General features: G+C 46.5%; 1 protein-coding gene and 1 long non-coding RNA gene across 2 annotated transcripts in view; one reads left to right on the top strand and one right to left on the bottom strand.

The window, feature by feature from the left end:
- LOC140420362 (uncharacterized) overlaps positions 1-7,245 on the top strand; it is a 58,161-nt gene extending 50,916 nt beyond the window's left edge. Inside the window, exon 3 of the mRNA XM_072504375.1 lies at positions 4,685-7,245. Within this exon, the coding sequence (XP_072360476.1) occupies positions 4,685-5,362 (678 nt within the window). The 3' untranslated portion in view covers positions 5,363-7,245. The remainder of the gene's footprint in view (positions 1-4,684) is intronic.
- Positions 7,246-8,951: 1,706 nt separating this feature from the next.
- On the bottom strand, positions 8,952-16,075 carry LOC140420352 (uncharacterized). Its single transcript, XR_011946307.1, has 2 exons — positions 15,764-16,075; positions 8,952-13,267 (listed from the first exon to the last, which is right to left on the bottom strand). It is a non-coding gene; the product is annotated as an uncharacterized lncRNA (long non-coding RNA).
- Between the last annotated feature and the right edge of the window lie 1,003 nt (positions 16,076-17,078).

The raw sequence follows: 17,078 nt of genomic DNA, 5'->3' as shown, positions 1-17,078 counted from the left end.
CGAGATGAAATGCCAGATTAATTGAAGAACCAGTTTACAGGTTAAAGTCGTGAGTGGGGAAAGAGGGTAAGATTATATAACAATTCAGTTTGTAAACCCCAAAATATTACAAGCAGACTAACAGCATAATCAAATTAAAATGAATAACACAACACGGATAACATAGAACTATAGTGCAAAAGGCTATTCGCCCCTTCAAGTCTGCACTGAGTCGCAGAAAAAGCATTTCACTGAGGCCCATTCCCCATCCTATCCTCGTAACCCGTTGCATTGATCATGGTCAACCCACCTAACCTACACATCTTTGATACTAAGAGGCAAATTAGCGTGACCAATCCACTTTCACTGCTCATCTTTGGACAGTGGGAGGAAACCGGAGCACCCGGAGGAAACACACGAAGACACGAGGAGAATATGCAAACTCCACACAGACAGCCACCCAAGGCTGGGATTGAACCTGGGTCCCCGGCGCTGAGGTAGCAGCACTAATCACTGTGCCCTACTCCCGGCCTAAGTTGAATTGAATTCACTCATGGAAAGCCAGGAGGAGCAAGTCAGTCAAATGTAAGAGTCCCATCCTTTACCCAATGCATAAGACTCAGAATGAATCACGGACATTAAAAATTGCATGGAGATGCATTCCATAATCAGCCTATGCTGGTTTTGGATCGAGAGAGAACTGACTGGTCTGCTTCTGTATTGAGCCAGATGAATGTTGGCTCCATCCTAACCCAATCCCTTATGAACCTAAGACGAGAGGCCAATTGATGAAGCCTGATTTTCGGAAGACCATACCCTCCCTTATCTTGGTGATTGGAGCTGAACAAACATTTTGTTCCAGGTAGAGTTATAGATGTTTACAGCATGGAACCAGGCCCTTCGGCCCAGCTTGTCCATGCCGCCCAGTTTCTATCACTAAGCTAGTCCCACTTGCCAGCATTTGGCCCATATCCCTCTATACCCACCCTGCCCATGTAACTATCTAACTGCTTTTTAAAGGACAAATTTGTACCTGCCTCTACACTGCCTCTGGCAGCCCATTCCAGAAGTTCACCACCCTCTGTGTGAAGAATTTTCCCCTTTGGTCTCTTTTGTATCTCCTCTCACCTTAAACCTATGCCCTCTAGTTCTAGACTCCTCTACCTCGGGGGAAAAAATGTTGGCTATCTTCCTTATCTATGCTCCTCATTATTTTATAGACCTCTATAAGATCACACCAAACCTCCTACACTCCAGGGAAAAAAGTCCCAGCCTCTCCTTATAACTCAGACCATCAAGTCCTCGCAGCATCCTGGTAAATTTCTTTGCACTCTTTCGTGTTTAACATTATTCTTTCTATAATAAGGTGACCAGAACTGAACACAGTATTCCATGTCCGGTCTTACCAATGTCTTGTCCAATTTCAATAAGACATCCCGACTCCGGTATTCAATATTCTAACCAATAAAACTGAGCATACTGAATACCTTCTTCACCACCCTGTCCACCTGCGACTCCACCTTCAAGGAGCTATGAACCTGTACTCCTAGATCTCTTTGTTCTGTAACTCTCCCCAACTCCCTACCATTAACTGAGTAGGTCCTGCCCTGATTTGATTAATTTCCCTAACAACTCTGGTTGACAGTAGTATAGGCAGCATCTGCAGAGGGTACAACAGTCTGGGCAACACATTTTAATGAAGGGGATCCTCCCTCACCATGAAAGCGGAAGAGCCGACCACCGGGCAAGGTCCCACCTAATAGTCACCATCAGCTGTGGAAAGTTGGCCCCATAAAGCCGTCATTGATCGGTTTGGGCTGGTTTAGCTCAGTGGGCTAGACAGCTGGTTTGACATAGACATAGACCAAACAGTGCAGAAGGAGGCCATTCAGCCCATTGAGTCTGCACCGACCCACTTAAGCCCTCACTTCCACCCTATCCCCGTAACTCAATAACCCCTCCTAACCTTTTTGGTCACGAAGGGCAATGTATCATGGCTAATCCACCTAACCGGCACGTCTTTGGACTGTGGGAGTAAATTGGAGCACCCGAGGAAACCCAAGCAGACACGGGGAGAACGTGCAGACTCAGCACAGACAATGTCCCAGCGGGGAATCGAACCTGGGACCCTGGCGCTGTGAAGCCACAGTGTTATCCACTTGTGCCACCATGCTGCCCCTAGGCTGCAGAACGAAGGTCCTTTGTCAAACAGGCCAAGTATTTGCTCGGCTTATTCCCAAACTCGTACAACTTCGATCTCACTAACTTTCAACTTTTCTCGGCTTGCTGAGTAAATAGGGAGTTCAAAGCCACTCTTGCTGCGTTAACCTCCTTCAGCAGTAGCTTACTCGGGCCCTCCATATGATTCTCTTCCACCATCGCCAAACAAGCCTCCAGAGGCTGCTGGTTCTCCAGCATCCTGCACCTTTTATTAGCAGTGTAAGAAATGATCAGCCCCCGAGCATAAACCGTAAATGTCTCCAACAAAATGGAGAAGGAAATACAAGGAGTCGAGTTAACCAAAATGAAGAACTCAAACTCTTCCCGAAAGTGCATAATAAATGAACTCAGGGAGGCTCCAAACCTCCACATTCTCGACCTGGGGGTGAGCCCTCGAGCAAAAACTCCAGGGGAAGGTCTGCGATTACGATGATCCCTGTGGTGCAAGTGGACACCAGGTGTAGGATCGTCCTCGGCACAAAAAAGGTTGTCGATTCTAGTCTGACATTGCTGGGGGCTAGAAAGAAGGTAAAATCTCTGCTCCTCGGGTACAAAGTTCTCTAACCATCCACATAGCCCACCTTCTCATGGTTATGATCCCGGACCAGACCCCAACAGTGGCTCGGATACTGGGCACAAACCCCAATATTTTATTTGTGTTTTGTCAGACTGTGAGGAAAGGATACCTCACTCCAGGAGTGATTTCACACAAAATGGGGCCATGCTATGTGAAAACAAACATTATTATTGACACAATATTCAAATATATAACATCACACCAGAAAACAGCTGACAATTAGCCCTTAAACAATGCTAATCAATACAGTGAATACAGTAACCCTTAACTGCTACCTTTATTCCCACTCAAACAGCAAAAACACATCTCAGCTCTCAATCCACCGTTAAACACAGTTAGCCCTCAGCAATACCTGCTTTACACAGATGTTCTTTGAGAAAGAGAGATCTTGTGTCACCGCTTTAAAGACAAGATCTCAAACCTGTCAGAACCATGAAGAAACTTGGGAAGCTGTTTCAGCTTGTTTCAGCTCACCTTCTAACGACACTCTTCTGAACTGCTTGGAAAGAAACTGCTCATCTAGCGACAGACATATATTTTCAATTGAACTGAGATGCTTGACCTCTGCTCACATCTTGAACTAATTCTCAACTAAAAGACTGCTTTGCTGCAAAAAGCCTAAAACCGTGGCTCCTCCCAGTACTGATACCATCTTACCAAGCTGCAATCTAATTAACTCCACAGGGAATCCCCTTCATCCAAACAACATTCCATTAGCCCACACTTTTTATGATGCTTTAATTACACCTCTGGCTGCAAAACTTAGTTGTCCTTCAAAATAAATAAATTTAGAGTACCCAATTCTTTTTTTCCAATTAAGGGGCAATTTAGCGTGGCCAATTCACCGACCCTGCACATCGTTTTACATTGTGGGGGTGAGACCCACGCTGGCCTAGGGAGAATGTGCAGACTCCACATGGACAGTGACCCGGGGCTGGCATCAAACCCAGGTCCTCGGCACTGAGGGGCAGCAGTTCTAACCACTGCGCCACCGTGCTGCCCCGGCAATGAATTTAAAGACAATGTGGTGAAACTTTGGGATTCTCTACCCCAGAGGACTGTGGAGCCTCAGCATCAAGTATTTTTAGACCGAGAGTGATAGGTGTCTCGATATTGAAGATATCGAGGGATATGGGGGATAGTGTGGAAAAATGGTGCTGAGGTCAATCGGCCAATGATCCCATTGAATGGTCGAGTCGGCTTGATGGGCTGAATGGCCGACTGCAGCTCCTATTTGTTATGATCTGTGACCTGGACAGGAAGCAGTGAGCAGGGATCTGTCAATCAGCCTGAATCAGCACCTTCAGGAGAATTGGGAGGGTGAATATTAGAGACAGCAGAGTGAGAATGGAGGGAGAGTGTGTGGGATGGAGATTTACAGCTTTTGGGGAACGAGAGAGAAAAGAATGTTCCAGAGAAATTAAAATAATCTGTTCTGAATTTCTGTCCTGTACTGACTCTGATGTCTTTTGTAAACTCCTTTTACAGGATGTTAAAAGGAGAGGATTTACAGACAGAAATCTCAAACATCACGTCTGGATCTGACAGAGTCACTCGGTTCATCGATCATTAAAACTAGGAGAAATGTTTGCCAGACCTGTTGACTTCAACAAAGTTTAACCATCAGTGTGACTGGAAAAGCCCCGAGACACACACGCCCGAGTGAGAGTGTTCCAGAGCACTGACTGTGGAAAGAGCTTTAACCAGTTACATAATCTGAAAAACCATTGCACCATTCACAGCGGGGCGAGACCGTACACGTGTTCTGTGTGTGGACGAGGCTTCAACTGATTGTCCAACCTGGAGAGACACGAGGAGACCCAAAACATGGAGAAACCGTGGAAATGTGGGGACTGTGGGAAGGGATACAGAGTCCCATCTGTGCTGGAAATTCACCGACGCAGTCACACTGGGGAAAGACCATTCATCTGCTCTCCGTGTGGGAAGGGGTTTAGTCAATTATCCCACCTGAAGTCACACCAACGAATTCACACTCGGGAGAGGCCGTTCACCTGCTCTCAGTGTGGGAAGGGATTCACTACGTTATTCAGCCTGAAGTCGCACCAGCGAATTCACACTGGGGAGAGGCCGTTCACCTGCTCTCAGTGTGAGAAGGGATTCACTACGTTATTCAGCCTGAAGTCGCACCAGCGAGTTCACACTGGGGAGAGGCCGTTCACCTGCTCTCAGTGTGAGAAGGGATTCACTACGTTATTCAGCCTGAAGTCACACCAGCGAATTCACACTGGGGAGAGACCATTCACTTGCTCTCATTATGGGAAGGGATTTACTGACTCAAGCAGCCTGCAGAGACACCAGCGAGTTCACACTGGGGAGAGACCATTCACTTGCTCTCATTGTGGGAAGGGATTCACTGACTCAAGCAGCCTGCAGAGACACCAGCGAGTTCACACTGGGGAGAGACCATTCACCTGCTCTCAGTGTGGGAACGGATTCACTCAGTCAAGCAGCCTGCAGAAACATCAGCGAGTTCACACTGGGGAGAAGCCGTTCACCTGCTCTCAGTGTGGGAAGGGATTCTATGTTTCCTCGTCCCTGCTGAGACACCAACAAGTTCACAATTGATTAGTGATGGATTCTGCTGTTATTGTTTCTGCTTCAATTACATCCAGGACTGCATTTCGTTCTCTCTTCTCTTTCTCTCTCTCAGGGATTCTGAGACAGGAAAAGTGATGCAACCTGTGGCTAACAAGAAAAGTTAAAGATTCCATTAGATCAAAGGAAGAGGCTCATAAAGTGGCCAAAATAGTAGTGAGTCTGAGGATTGGGAACTTGTTTTAGAATTCATCAAAGAAGGACCAAGGAACTGATGAAGAGAAAATAGAATGAGAGCAAACTGGCGAGAAACATAAAAACCGACAGGAAAAGCTCCTATAGGAATGTGAAAAGGAAAAGATTAGCAAAGACCAATGTGGGTCCATTCCAGGCAGACAGGAGAGTTTATAATGGGGAATAAGGAAATGGCAGAGAAACTAAACAATGTGTGCCTGTCTTCACAGAGGAAGATACGGAAATTGTCCTAAAAACACTGGAGAACAAGGGACTAGTGTGCAGGAGGAACTGAAAGAGATTGGCACCACAGGGAACACAGTCCATTCCAATGAGAAACGTGGCAGATTTGCCGGATTCACGATTGACACTCAGGAGGCTGACAAGCTGCAGCTGCACAAACACACTTCACTCCCCACCACCATCCCAGCCAACAAGATGGCAGTGAGGAGAGTGGCACTCCGCTTTACGACACCGAGCTTGAGACCCTGCTGGACGCCATGGAGGAGAGGCGGGCAACCCAGTACCGCGGCCCGGGAAGGAGGCTGCCAGCTGCCACCATTCATCGTGCCTGGGTGCAGGTGGCAAAGGCAGTAACCTCCGTGAGCAACACCGTCCAGACAGGCCAACAGTGCTGTAAAAAACTGTACAACCTCCTCGGGGTGAGTGGCAGCACTGTGCCTCTGGCACCAAACCCGTCCCATGCTGTTCCTTGGCTCCACCCAAACAGATTTCACATTTTGTATTCCTGATCTGAGATCCTCCCTTATTAATGTACTGATGCCGTCCCTTATCAGTGCAACACCACCTCCTTTTCCTTTTTGCCTGCATCATCAGCAAACTTAAATGACCATATCTTCAGTCCCATCATCCAAGTCATTGATATAAATTGTAAAAGATTGACTCCCCAGCACTGATCCCTGTGACACACCACTCGTTACATCTTGCCAACCAAATAATGACCTATTTATGGTTAGTCTCAGTTTTCTGGTAGCTCGCCAATCTTTCACTGTGAAAGACTGTTCTGGAGTTAAAGGCTGCCAGATTGGGAAAAGAAAAGAACTGAACCCTCAGGAATCACTTTGGACTGATACTTTTAAGGTGTAGGTTTCCTACAAAAATAATATTTAGTTAATGTTGCTTCTAGTTTGTTTGTTGCAGTAAAGTTATAAAACCTTATGTCCTGTCATGTGGTCCTTTAATTTGTTGACTGGGGATTTGATTTTTGTTTTGAAGTTACTGATCTTTAAAGAGATCCCAATCCACAAGTTTTGTCTCCCATTTGAGCCTCGGGCACCTTTCTGTCTCGTTATTGATCGTGTCAATGACAGCCAGGCAACTGAGCTGAGGGCTGAATTTAGCTGAGAAGAACAGGGCCTGTGCCCCAGTTGGGAATCTGCCATGGGTGTCACACTAATAGAGGACTGACTGGGAAATCAAGGGATGGGGATGATCAGGGCTGATGGTGTCTTGAACCCAGGGTTCAGTGCATGTGTCCAAAGTGGGGAGTCACAGGAACAGGCTACAGAGGAACCAAAGAGAAACATTTGGGTCCTGAATATTGTAAACATCCTTTCATGGTTACTCTTTACTCTGGTTGTCTTTGATCCACAAGTAATGTTCCGATATTATTTAAAACCATGTTCTATTTCATTAATAAACTTGGTTCATTGAAAATATTTGATTTTTGGTGGTATTTTTCTGCTTAACTTCATTCACTTTGGGGAAAGTGGGTGAAAGAGGTTGACAGGCTCTTTAACTGAAAGTGAGTCTCTCTTAAGCTAATTGCAAAGGAGCCAGAGGGTGAGAGGAGATTTTATTTTTCTTTTGACACAATGTTTGAAAATGTGGTTCAGAGAGTCAATCGGGATTGACTAATTTATAGAGTCTTTTTCAGGAAGTAACAAGGGATGTCAATAAAGGGGAACCTGTTTATCTAGGTTTCCAGAAAATATTCCCCAGGATGTCACATCAAAGGTTATTACACATATTAAGAGCTAAGTATGGGGGGGGTGGGGGGGGCAACATATCAGCATGGTTAGAAGGTTGGTTAGCTAACAGGAAGCAGAGAGTAGGTATAAATGGGTTACGTTTGGGTTGGTAAGATGCAACAAGTGGAATGTCACAAGGATCAGTGCTGGGCCCTCAACGATTTTACAATCTATATGAATGAGTTGGATGATGGGATTGAATGTATGGGGGCTAAATTTGATGATGGCACAAAGTTTGGTTGGAAAGTAATTTGTGAAGTGAACTTAAGGAGTCTGCAAAAGACCACAAATAGGTTAAGTGAGTGGGAACAAATTGACAGACGGAGCATAACGTGGGAAAATGTGAATGTGTCCACTTTGGCAGAAAGGGTTAAATAAAACAGAACATTATTTAAATAGGGAGAGATTGCTGAAGCATGAGGGACAGAGATTTCTGGGTGTCCTGGTACAGGAACCACAATAAATTAGTTTGCAGGTACAGCAAGGGATTTGGAAGGCAAATGGAATATTGTCATTTGTTGCAAAGGGACTGGGATATAAATGTAGCTATGATTTGCTACAGTTGTACAGGGCTTTGGTTAGAGCACTGTGTACAGTTTGGGTCTCCTTATTTCAGAAATGAGATTAATGCATTGTAAGCAGTTCAGAGAAGGTTGACTCCCTCGGTTCCTGGAATGACGGGGTTATCCTCACCGGTATCCCAAAATCATGTCACATATTCTTAACTCTCAGATGCTCTGATGAAAAGATCAAAGAGAGTGTGTCTTTCTTATCTGCCCTGTTATGGTGCTGATATTTCTTGTAGTATCTGGGCTTTCAAATGTGGATTTCTTTAAAATTAAGTTCATGGGCCAGGGTGTAAATATATCTGGGTGGCACGGTGGTCAGCACTGCTACCTTAAGACGCCAAGGACCCGGGTTCGATCCCGACCCCAGGTCACTGTCTGTGAGGAGTTTGCACATCTCCCCGTGTCTGCGTCGGTCTCACCCCCACAACCCAAAGGATGTGCTGGGCAGGTGGATTGGCCATGCTAAATTACCCCTTTATTGGGAAAAAATAATTGGGTCCTCTATTTTTTTTTAAAAAGCATGTCAATATTTCCAAGAGAAAGTGATCAACTTATTCATCCCGTCTACACATTCCAGACTTTCACTAGAACGTAGGAGGATACCAGATTGATATATTCCATTCACCCACACCCAAGGTAAATATTCCAATCATTTATTGTCCAGGACAATATTCCCAGTATCTTTCATACAGAAATTAAACATTCCCGTCTGATCCCAGGTATTAACCTATTCTGTTTGTTTGTTCATGTCAGGCTGGGATTGTTCACCTTGGAGCAAAGGAGGTTGAGGGGAGATTTGAGAGAGGTGGACAAGAATATGACAGGTTTATTTGATTTGATTTATTGTCACATGTATTGGTATACAGTAAAAAGTATTGTTTCTTGCATGCTTTACAGACAATCCATACCGTACACAGGGAAGGAAGGAGAGACTGCAGAATATAATGTTACAGCTATAGCTAGGGTGTAGAGAAAAGATCAACTTAATACGAGGAAGGTCCATTCAAAAGACTGATGGCAGTCGGCAAAAAGCTGTTCCTGAGTTGGTTGGTACGTGACCTCAAACTTTTGTATCTTTTTCCTAACGGAAGAAGGTGGAAGAGAGTATGTCTGGAGTGAGTGGGGTTCCTAATTATGCTGGCTGCCTTTCCGAGGCAGTGGGAATAGTAGACAGAGTCAATGGATGGGAGGCTGGTTTGCGTGACGGATTGGGCTGCATTCATGACCTTTTGTAGTTTCCTGCGGTCTTGGGCAGAGCAGGTTCATTACCAAGCAGTGATACAACCAGAAAGAATGCTTTCTATGGTGCATCTGTAGAGGTTGGTGAGAGAGGTTGGTGACATGCCAAATTTCCTTAGTCTTCTGAGAAAGTAGAGTTGTTGGTGGGCTTTCTTAACTTCGTGTCGGCATGGGGGGGACCAGGACAGGTTGTTGGTTTTCTGGACACCTAAAAACTTGAAGCTCTCGACCCTTTCTACTTCATTCCCATTGATGTAGACAGGGGCATGTTCTCCACTACGCTTCCTGAAGTCAATGACAATCTCCTTTGTTTTGTTCACATTGAGGGAGAGATTATTGTCGTCGCACCAGTTCACCAGATTCTCTGTACCATTCCTGTACTCTGTCTCGTCATTGTTTGAGATCCGACCCACTGTGGCGATCTCATCAGCAAATTTGAAAATCGAGTTGGAGGGGCGGGGAATATTTTGATGTGGCGAATGGTAATGACCTGGAACTCACTGCCTGTGAGGGGAAGGTGTTGTGTGGAAATGAAGACAATGGAAGATTTCAAACGGGAATTGGATCGGCATTTGAGGGAACTAAACTGCAGGGCTGCAGGGATAGAACGGGGCACTGGGAACATATCAGTCATGACAGAGTCAATGGATGGGAGGCAGGTTTGTGTGATGGACTGGGTTGTATTCACGACTCTCTGTAGTTTCTTACGGTCTTGGGCCGAGCAGTTGCCATACCAAGCTGTGCTGCAGCCAGATAGGATACTTTTTATGGTGCACCTGTAATAATTGGTAAGAGTCAATGTAGACATGCTGAATTTCCTGAGTTTCCTGAGGAAGTATAGGCGCTGTTGTGCTTTCTTGGTCGTAGTGTTGATGTTGGTGGACCAGGACAGATTGTTGGTGATTTGCACACCTAGCAATTTGAAGTTGGCAACCATCTCCCCCTCGGCACCATTGAGGCAAACAGGGGTGTGTACGATATTTTGCTTCCTGAAGGAAATGACTAGCTCCTTAGTTTTGCTGACATTGCTGGGGAGATTGTTGTTGTTACACCATGCTCTATCTCCCTCCCGTACTCTGACTCATTGTTGTTTGAGATCCGACCCACTGCAGCCGTGTCATCGACAAACATGGAGGTGGAGTCAAATTTTGCCACACAGTGGTGTGTGTACAGCGAGTATAGTAGGGAGCTAAGTATGCAGCCTTGTGGAGCCCTACTATTGACGACTATCGCAAAGGAGGAGGCATTGTTGTTTATCCTTACTGATTCCTGTCAGGGGCTGGTTTAGCACACTGGGCTAAATAGCTGGCTTTTAAAGCAGACAAAGGCAGGCCAGCAGCACTGTTCAATTCCCGTACCAGCCTCCCCGAACAGGTGCCGGAATGTGGCGACTAGGGGCTTTTCACAGTAACTTCATTTGAAGCCTACTTGTGACAATAAGCGATTTTCACTTTCATTTCAGGAAGTTGATGATCCAGTTGCAGGGGGAGGAGCCAAGATCTAGGTTTTGGAGTTTTGATATGAGCTTGGCTGGGATTATGGAGTTGACGGCAGAGCAGTAGTTAATGACTAGAAGTCTGACATAGAGGTCCTTGTTGTCGAGATGCTCCAGGAATGAGTGTAGGGCCAGGGAGATGGCAGTGGCGTCTGCGGTGGACCGGTTGCGGTGGTATGCGAATTGCAGTGGATCAAGGCACTCTGGGGGTCTGGAGTTGATGTGTCTCATGGCCAACCTCTCGAAGCACATCATAATGATCGATGTCAAGGCCACCGGATGGTAGTCGTTGCCTGGTTCTCCTTTGGCACCGGTATGGATGGTGGTCTTCTTGAAGCAGGTGGGAATCTCGGAACGGAGTAGGGAGAGGTTGAGGATGTCCGGAAACACATCCGCCAGTCTGCACAGTATCTGGGTTCATGACCAGGGATCCCGTCAGGACCCACCGCTTACCGAGGGTTCACTTTCAAGAAGGCCGATCTGACTTCGCAGGCTGTGATGGTGAGTGTGGGTGTGTCCAAGGTTGCTGGAGCAGTTGACAAAGGTTTGTTGGTTTCCTGTTGAAGTGAACATAGAATGCATTGAATTTGTCGGGGAGGGGTGCCCTGTTGCCGAAGATTCTACTTGGCTTTACAGCTCATTATGTTGTTTAAGCCTTGTCACAACCGACGCGAGTCCATGTCATTAGTCTGTGATTCTAGCTTAGTCTGGTATTGTTTCTTGACGCCCTGTTGGCTTTGTGGAGGTCGTACCTAGATTTCTTGTATAGGTCAGGGTCGCCTGCCTTAAATGCCTTCAGTACGAAGTGAATCTCCCGATTAAACCATGGTTTCTGGTTGGGCAATATACGTACTACCTTCTTTGACACACAATCTTCTACACACTTACTGATGAAGTTTGTGATGGTGCTGGCATACCCGTTTAGGTTGACTGCTGAGTTCTTGAATATGGACCAGTCCACTGACTCGAAGTAGTCACGTAGGAGCTCTTCCATTTCCTCGGACCAGCACTGCATGACTTTCTTAACCGGATTCTCCTGCTTAAGTTTCTGCTTGTATGCCGGGAGAAGGAGCACCGTCTTGTGGTCCGATTTTTCGAAGTGCGGTTGGGGGATGGATCGAGAGATGCCCTTGATGTTTGTGTAGCAGTGGTCAAGGATGTTGGGGCCCCTGTTGGGACAGGAGATGTGTTGGTGGAATTTTGGCAGTACACTCTTGAGGTTGGCCTGGTTAAAGTCCCCGGCCACAATGAACAAGGCCTCCAGGTATTCTGCTTCATTGGTAGGTGTGACCTCGCACGTGTTTCATCAGGTTGGATGACGTTCTAAACCTCTTTGCGCAGTGAGAGCAGCTGAACGGTCTCTCCTCAGTGTGAAGGCGCTGGTGGATCATCAGTACCGGACAGCTTTTAAACCCACTCCCACAGTCAGAGCATTTAAAGGGTCTCTCATTGGTGTGAATGACATTGTGGCTCAGCAGGCTGGATAACTGAGCAAATCCCTTATCACACACCGAGCAGATGAATGGCCTCTCCCCAGTGTGAACTCGCCGGTGTGTCTGCAGGTTGGATAACTGAGCAAATCCCTTATCACACACAGAGCAGGTGAACGGCCTCTCCCCGGTGTGAGCGCTCTGGTGTCTCTGCAGGGTGGATAACTGAGTGAATCCCTCATCACACACACTGCAGTTGAATGGCCTCTCTCCAGTGTGGACTGTCTGGTGTCTCTGCAGGTTGGGTAACTGAGTGAATCCCTTCCCACAGTCAGAGCAGGTGAAAGGCCTCTCCCCAGTGTGAACTCGCTGGTGCACCTTCAAGGTGGATAACTGAGTAAATCCCTTCCCACACACAGTGCAGGTGAACGGCCTCTCCCCGGTGTGGACTGTCTGGTGTCTCTGCAGGTTGGATAACCGAGTGAATTCCTTCCCACAGTCAGAGCAGGTGAATGGCTTCTCTCCAGTGTGACTGTGTTGATGCCTTTCCGGCCCGAATGGAGCTGTGAATCCCTTCCCATAATCCTCACATTTCCATGGTTTCTCCATGGTCCAGGTGATCTTGCGTCTCACCACGTTGGACGATCAGTTGAAGCCTCGTCCACGCACAGAACACGTATACAGTCTCTTCCTGATGTGAATGGTGTAGTATTTTTTCAGGCTGTATCACTGGTTGAAGCTCTTTCCACAGTCAGTGCTCTGTAACAGTCTCACACGGGTGTGTGTGTGTGTGTCTCAGTGCTTTTCCAGACACACTGATGTTTAAAATCTCTTGATCAGACAGAATAGACAAACGTTTTGCCTTCTAGATTCCAAGGTCGATGATATTCGGTTCCCAAGAATTGAGTGACTCAGTCAGTTCTTGACGTGATATTTAGTTTGAGATATCGGCCTCAAACTCTTCGCGTTCGAACTTCCTGCAAAAATATTTTACAAAAATCATCATTGTCAGTACAGGTCAGAAACTCAGAACAGACAATTCTAGTTTCTATCGAACATTTTTTCTTCTCTCTTTCCCTCAAATGCTCTAAATCTCCATTCCACACACTCTCTCTCCATTCTCACTCTGCTGTATCTAATATTCACCCTCCCAATTCTCCTGAAGGCACTGAATCAGGCTGATTGACAGATCCAAGCTTTCTGTCCTGGACACCGAGGCTGCCAGACAGATATATGTCTCTGTTACTGGACGATAAATGTGTGTAATATACAGACTGGATTCACTTCCTTCCCCTCCCAATTCTTATGAAGGTGCTGATTGATGCTGATCAACAAATCTAAACTCATTACAACCTGTACAAGAGTAGAGACTCTCCATCTAAGTATATTTACGGATTAGAGATGGGGAGATTCTGAGGAAGAATTTTATTTAATCATGGAGTGGTCATGACCGGAAAATCACTGCCCACAAGTGTTGTGGAAGTTGAGATGATCAATAGTTCAAAATAGAATATGAAGAAAATAAGCTTTCAGATGAACAGGGATATCGAGGGGGAATGGGACTGACTGGATTGCTGTGCAGAGAGTCAGCACTGACTTGAGTTTCCAAAAGGATTTTGTCAGTGCTGCAATAACTGTATGACTGGAAATAGATAATGTAGCTACAGTACTATATTACAGAACTAGAAATAATAATACATGTATTTTATTACTGTACCATCAATAATATATCTAATACATTCCATATAACACTAGATATATATCTGTCCGATATAACATTTTTAAAAATTATTTTACGGGGTGTGGACATCGATGATGAGGCCAGCATTTATTGCCCATCCCTAGTTGCCCTTCAGAAGGTGGTGATGAGTTGCCTTCTTGAACCGCTGCAGTCCTTGAATTGTAGGTACTGAGGTTCCTAGGTATCTGCTGCTCTTGGCCTTCTCGATAGTAGTGGTTGTGGGTTTGGAAGGTGCTGTCTGAGGAACCTTGGTGAGTTACTGCAGTGCACATTGTAGATGGTATACACGGCTGTCACTGTTCGTCGGTGGTGGCGTGTTTGAATATTCGTGGAATGGGGAGCAGTCAAGCAGGCTGCTTTGTTCTGGATGGTGTAGAGCAGCATCTTGAGTGTTATTGGAGTTACACTCAACCAGGCAAGTGGTGATTATCCTATTACACGCCTGACTTGTGCCTTGTATATAGTGGACAGGCTTTGGGGGTCAGGAGGTGCATTACTCGCTGTAGTCTTTGGCCTGCCCTGGTGGCCAACACATTAATATGGCTAGTCCAGTTCAGTTTCTGATCAATGATAACCCTCAGGATGTTGGTTGTGGAGGATTCAGCGATACTAATGCCACTGAATGTCAAGGGGCGGTGATTAGATCCTCCTTTGTAGGAGATGGTCATTGCCTGACACTCGTGTAGCATAAATGTAACTTCCACTTATCAGCCCACATCAGGATACTGTCCAGGTCATGCTGCATTTGGACATGGACTGCTTCATTATCTGAGGAGTCACGAATGGTGGTAAACATTGTGCAGTCATCCACAAACATCCCCACTTCTCACCTTATCATGAAAGGGAGGTCATTGATGAAGCAGCGAAAGATGGCTGGGCCAAGGAGTGCGCCCTGAGGAACTCCTGGAGCTGAGATGATTGACCTCCAACCACCACAACCATCTTCCCTTGTGCCAGGTATGACTCCAAACAGCGGAGAATTTTCCCCGATTATCATTGACTCCAGTTTAGCTGGGGCTCCTTGATGCCATACTCGGTCAAATGCTGGTTCAGCACACTGGGCTAAATCGCTGGCTTTTAAAGCAGACCAAGCAGGCCAGCAGCACGATTCAATTCCCATACCAGCCTCCCCGAACAGGCGCTGGAATGTGGCGACTAGGGGCTTTTCACAGTAACTTCATTGAAGCCTACTTGTGACAAGCGATTTTCATTTCATACTGCCTTGATACCAAGGGCAGTCACTCTCACCTCTTTTGACCATGTTTGAACCAAGGCTGTAATGAGGTCAGGAGCTGAGTGACCCTGCGGAACCCAAACTGAGCGTCTGTGAGCAGGTTTTGCTGAGTAAGTACCACTTGATAGCGCTGTTAATGACTCCTTTCATCACTTTGCTGATGGTGGAGTGTATTCCGACAGGGAAGTAATTGGTTGGGTTTGATTTGTCCTGTTTACTGTTCCCTTTCATGTCAGCCATCTCCTGGGGAAACTAGCCCTTTAAATGTGAACATTAGGAAAGAGATCATCATTTTAGCCAGACAAATAAATGTGTCAAGCTGAGGGAGCAAAGGATGTCAATGTCTTTAAGAGAGAGAGAGAGACCTGGGCCAAGCTTTGCAGAGTCTGCACCCTCCCTGGATTCACTTCCTTTCCCGTTAGTTGCTGCAAGTCACCAGTTGAAGGTCAGAATGAGACAAGAAATGGAAAGAGGGAGAAAAGAAAGTGTTATCTTCACAGATGTTGGAGACAAGAGTCTGTGTGCAGCTCAAGCTCATTCAGCGTTGGGGGAACAACAGCTTTGCTCGGCAGAAAACACCATGTCCAGCTTCCGCATTGAGACAATGGGGGAGCTGTGATTGGTGGAGGAGCAGAATCCTTCCGGTCCTCCAATCTTCCTATTGGTCAACACCTCAGCAGGAAGGTCAGCAGAAGTGAGCTCCCCTACACATGCGCAGTTTCCCCTTCCCTTAGAAATGCGCAGACCCGGGTGAGGGGCTGTGGAAACCATCGACGGTCGGAACTGTCAGCCGTTTGCCTGGGAACCTTGTCTCGAGGATATGTGGGGGATGGGGAACAATGGATGGGGCGGGGCTCCCGCGTCTGCGCGCTGGCAAGTGACGTCACCCCAGAGCGGACTCATTCCTATTGGTTGATTTAGAGGCCGAGTTCCTTTGCGATGTCACAATGTGGAGGTTGGACAATAAGTTTCAGACTAAAACATTCTCCTCTGGGCAACATCTGGGAGGAAATCAATGTCTCCCCCTTTCATAAATTCATAAGATATAGGAGCAGAATGAGGCCATTTGGCCCATCGAGTATAACCCTTCAACCCCGATTAAAAATCTGTCGAACTCCTCCCTAAAATTACTGTCCCAGCTCCACCGCACTCTGGGGTAGTGAATTGCACAGATTCACAGCCCTTTGGGAGAAGAAGCTTCTCCTCAACTCTTTGGAATTTGCTACCACTTTTTAAAAATAATATTTATTGTCACAAGTAGGCTTACATTAACACTGCAATGAAGTTACTCTGAAAAGCCCAACTCGCCACATTTTGGCGCCTGTTGGGCACACGGAGAATTCAGAAAGTCCAAATTATCTAACAGCATGTCCTTCGGGGCTTGTGGGAGGAAACTGAAGCACCCGGTGGAATCATAGAATTTACAGTGCAGAAGGAGGGCATTCAGCCCATCGAGTCTGCACCAGCCCCTGGAAAGAGCACCCCACCCTAGCCCATGCCTCCACCCCATCCCTGTAACCCAGTAAACCCACCTAACCTTTTTGGACACTAAGGGCAATTTATCATGGCCAATCTACCTTTTACATGCCCAATCCACGTAACCTGCACATCTTTGGACTGTGGGAGGAAACCAGGCCACCCGTACAAAGCCTACGAAGACACAGGGAGAACATACAGACTCCACACAGCCAGTGACCCAAGCCGGAATCGAACCTGGGACCCTGGAGCTGTGAAGCAACTGTGATCACCACTGTGCTACCATGCTGCCCATCTTATCCTAAGACTATTACCTCTCGTTCTAAAATGCCTGAAA

This window comes from Scyliorhinus torazame, chromosome 5 (genome assembly GCF_047496885.1).
Source record: "Scyliorhinus torazame isolate Kashiwa2021f chromosome 5, sScyTor2.1, whole genome shotgun sequence".
In the NCBI taxonomy this organism is placed as follows: domain Eukaryota; kingdom Metazoa; phylum Chordata; class Chondrichthyes; order Carcharhiniformes; family Scyliorhinidae; genus Scyliorhinus; species Scyliorhinus torazame.
This window is presented reverse-complemented; position numbering and strand designations above follow the sequence as displayed.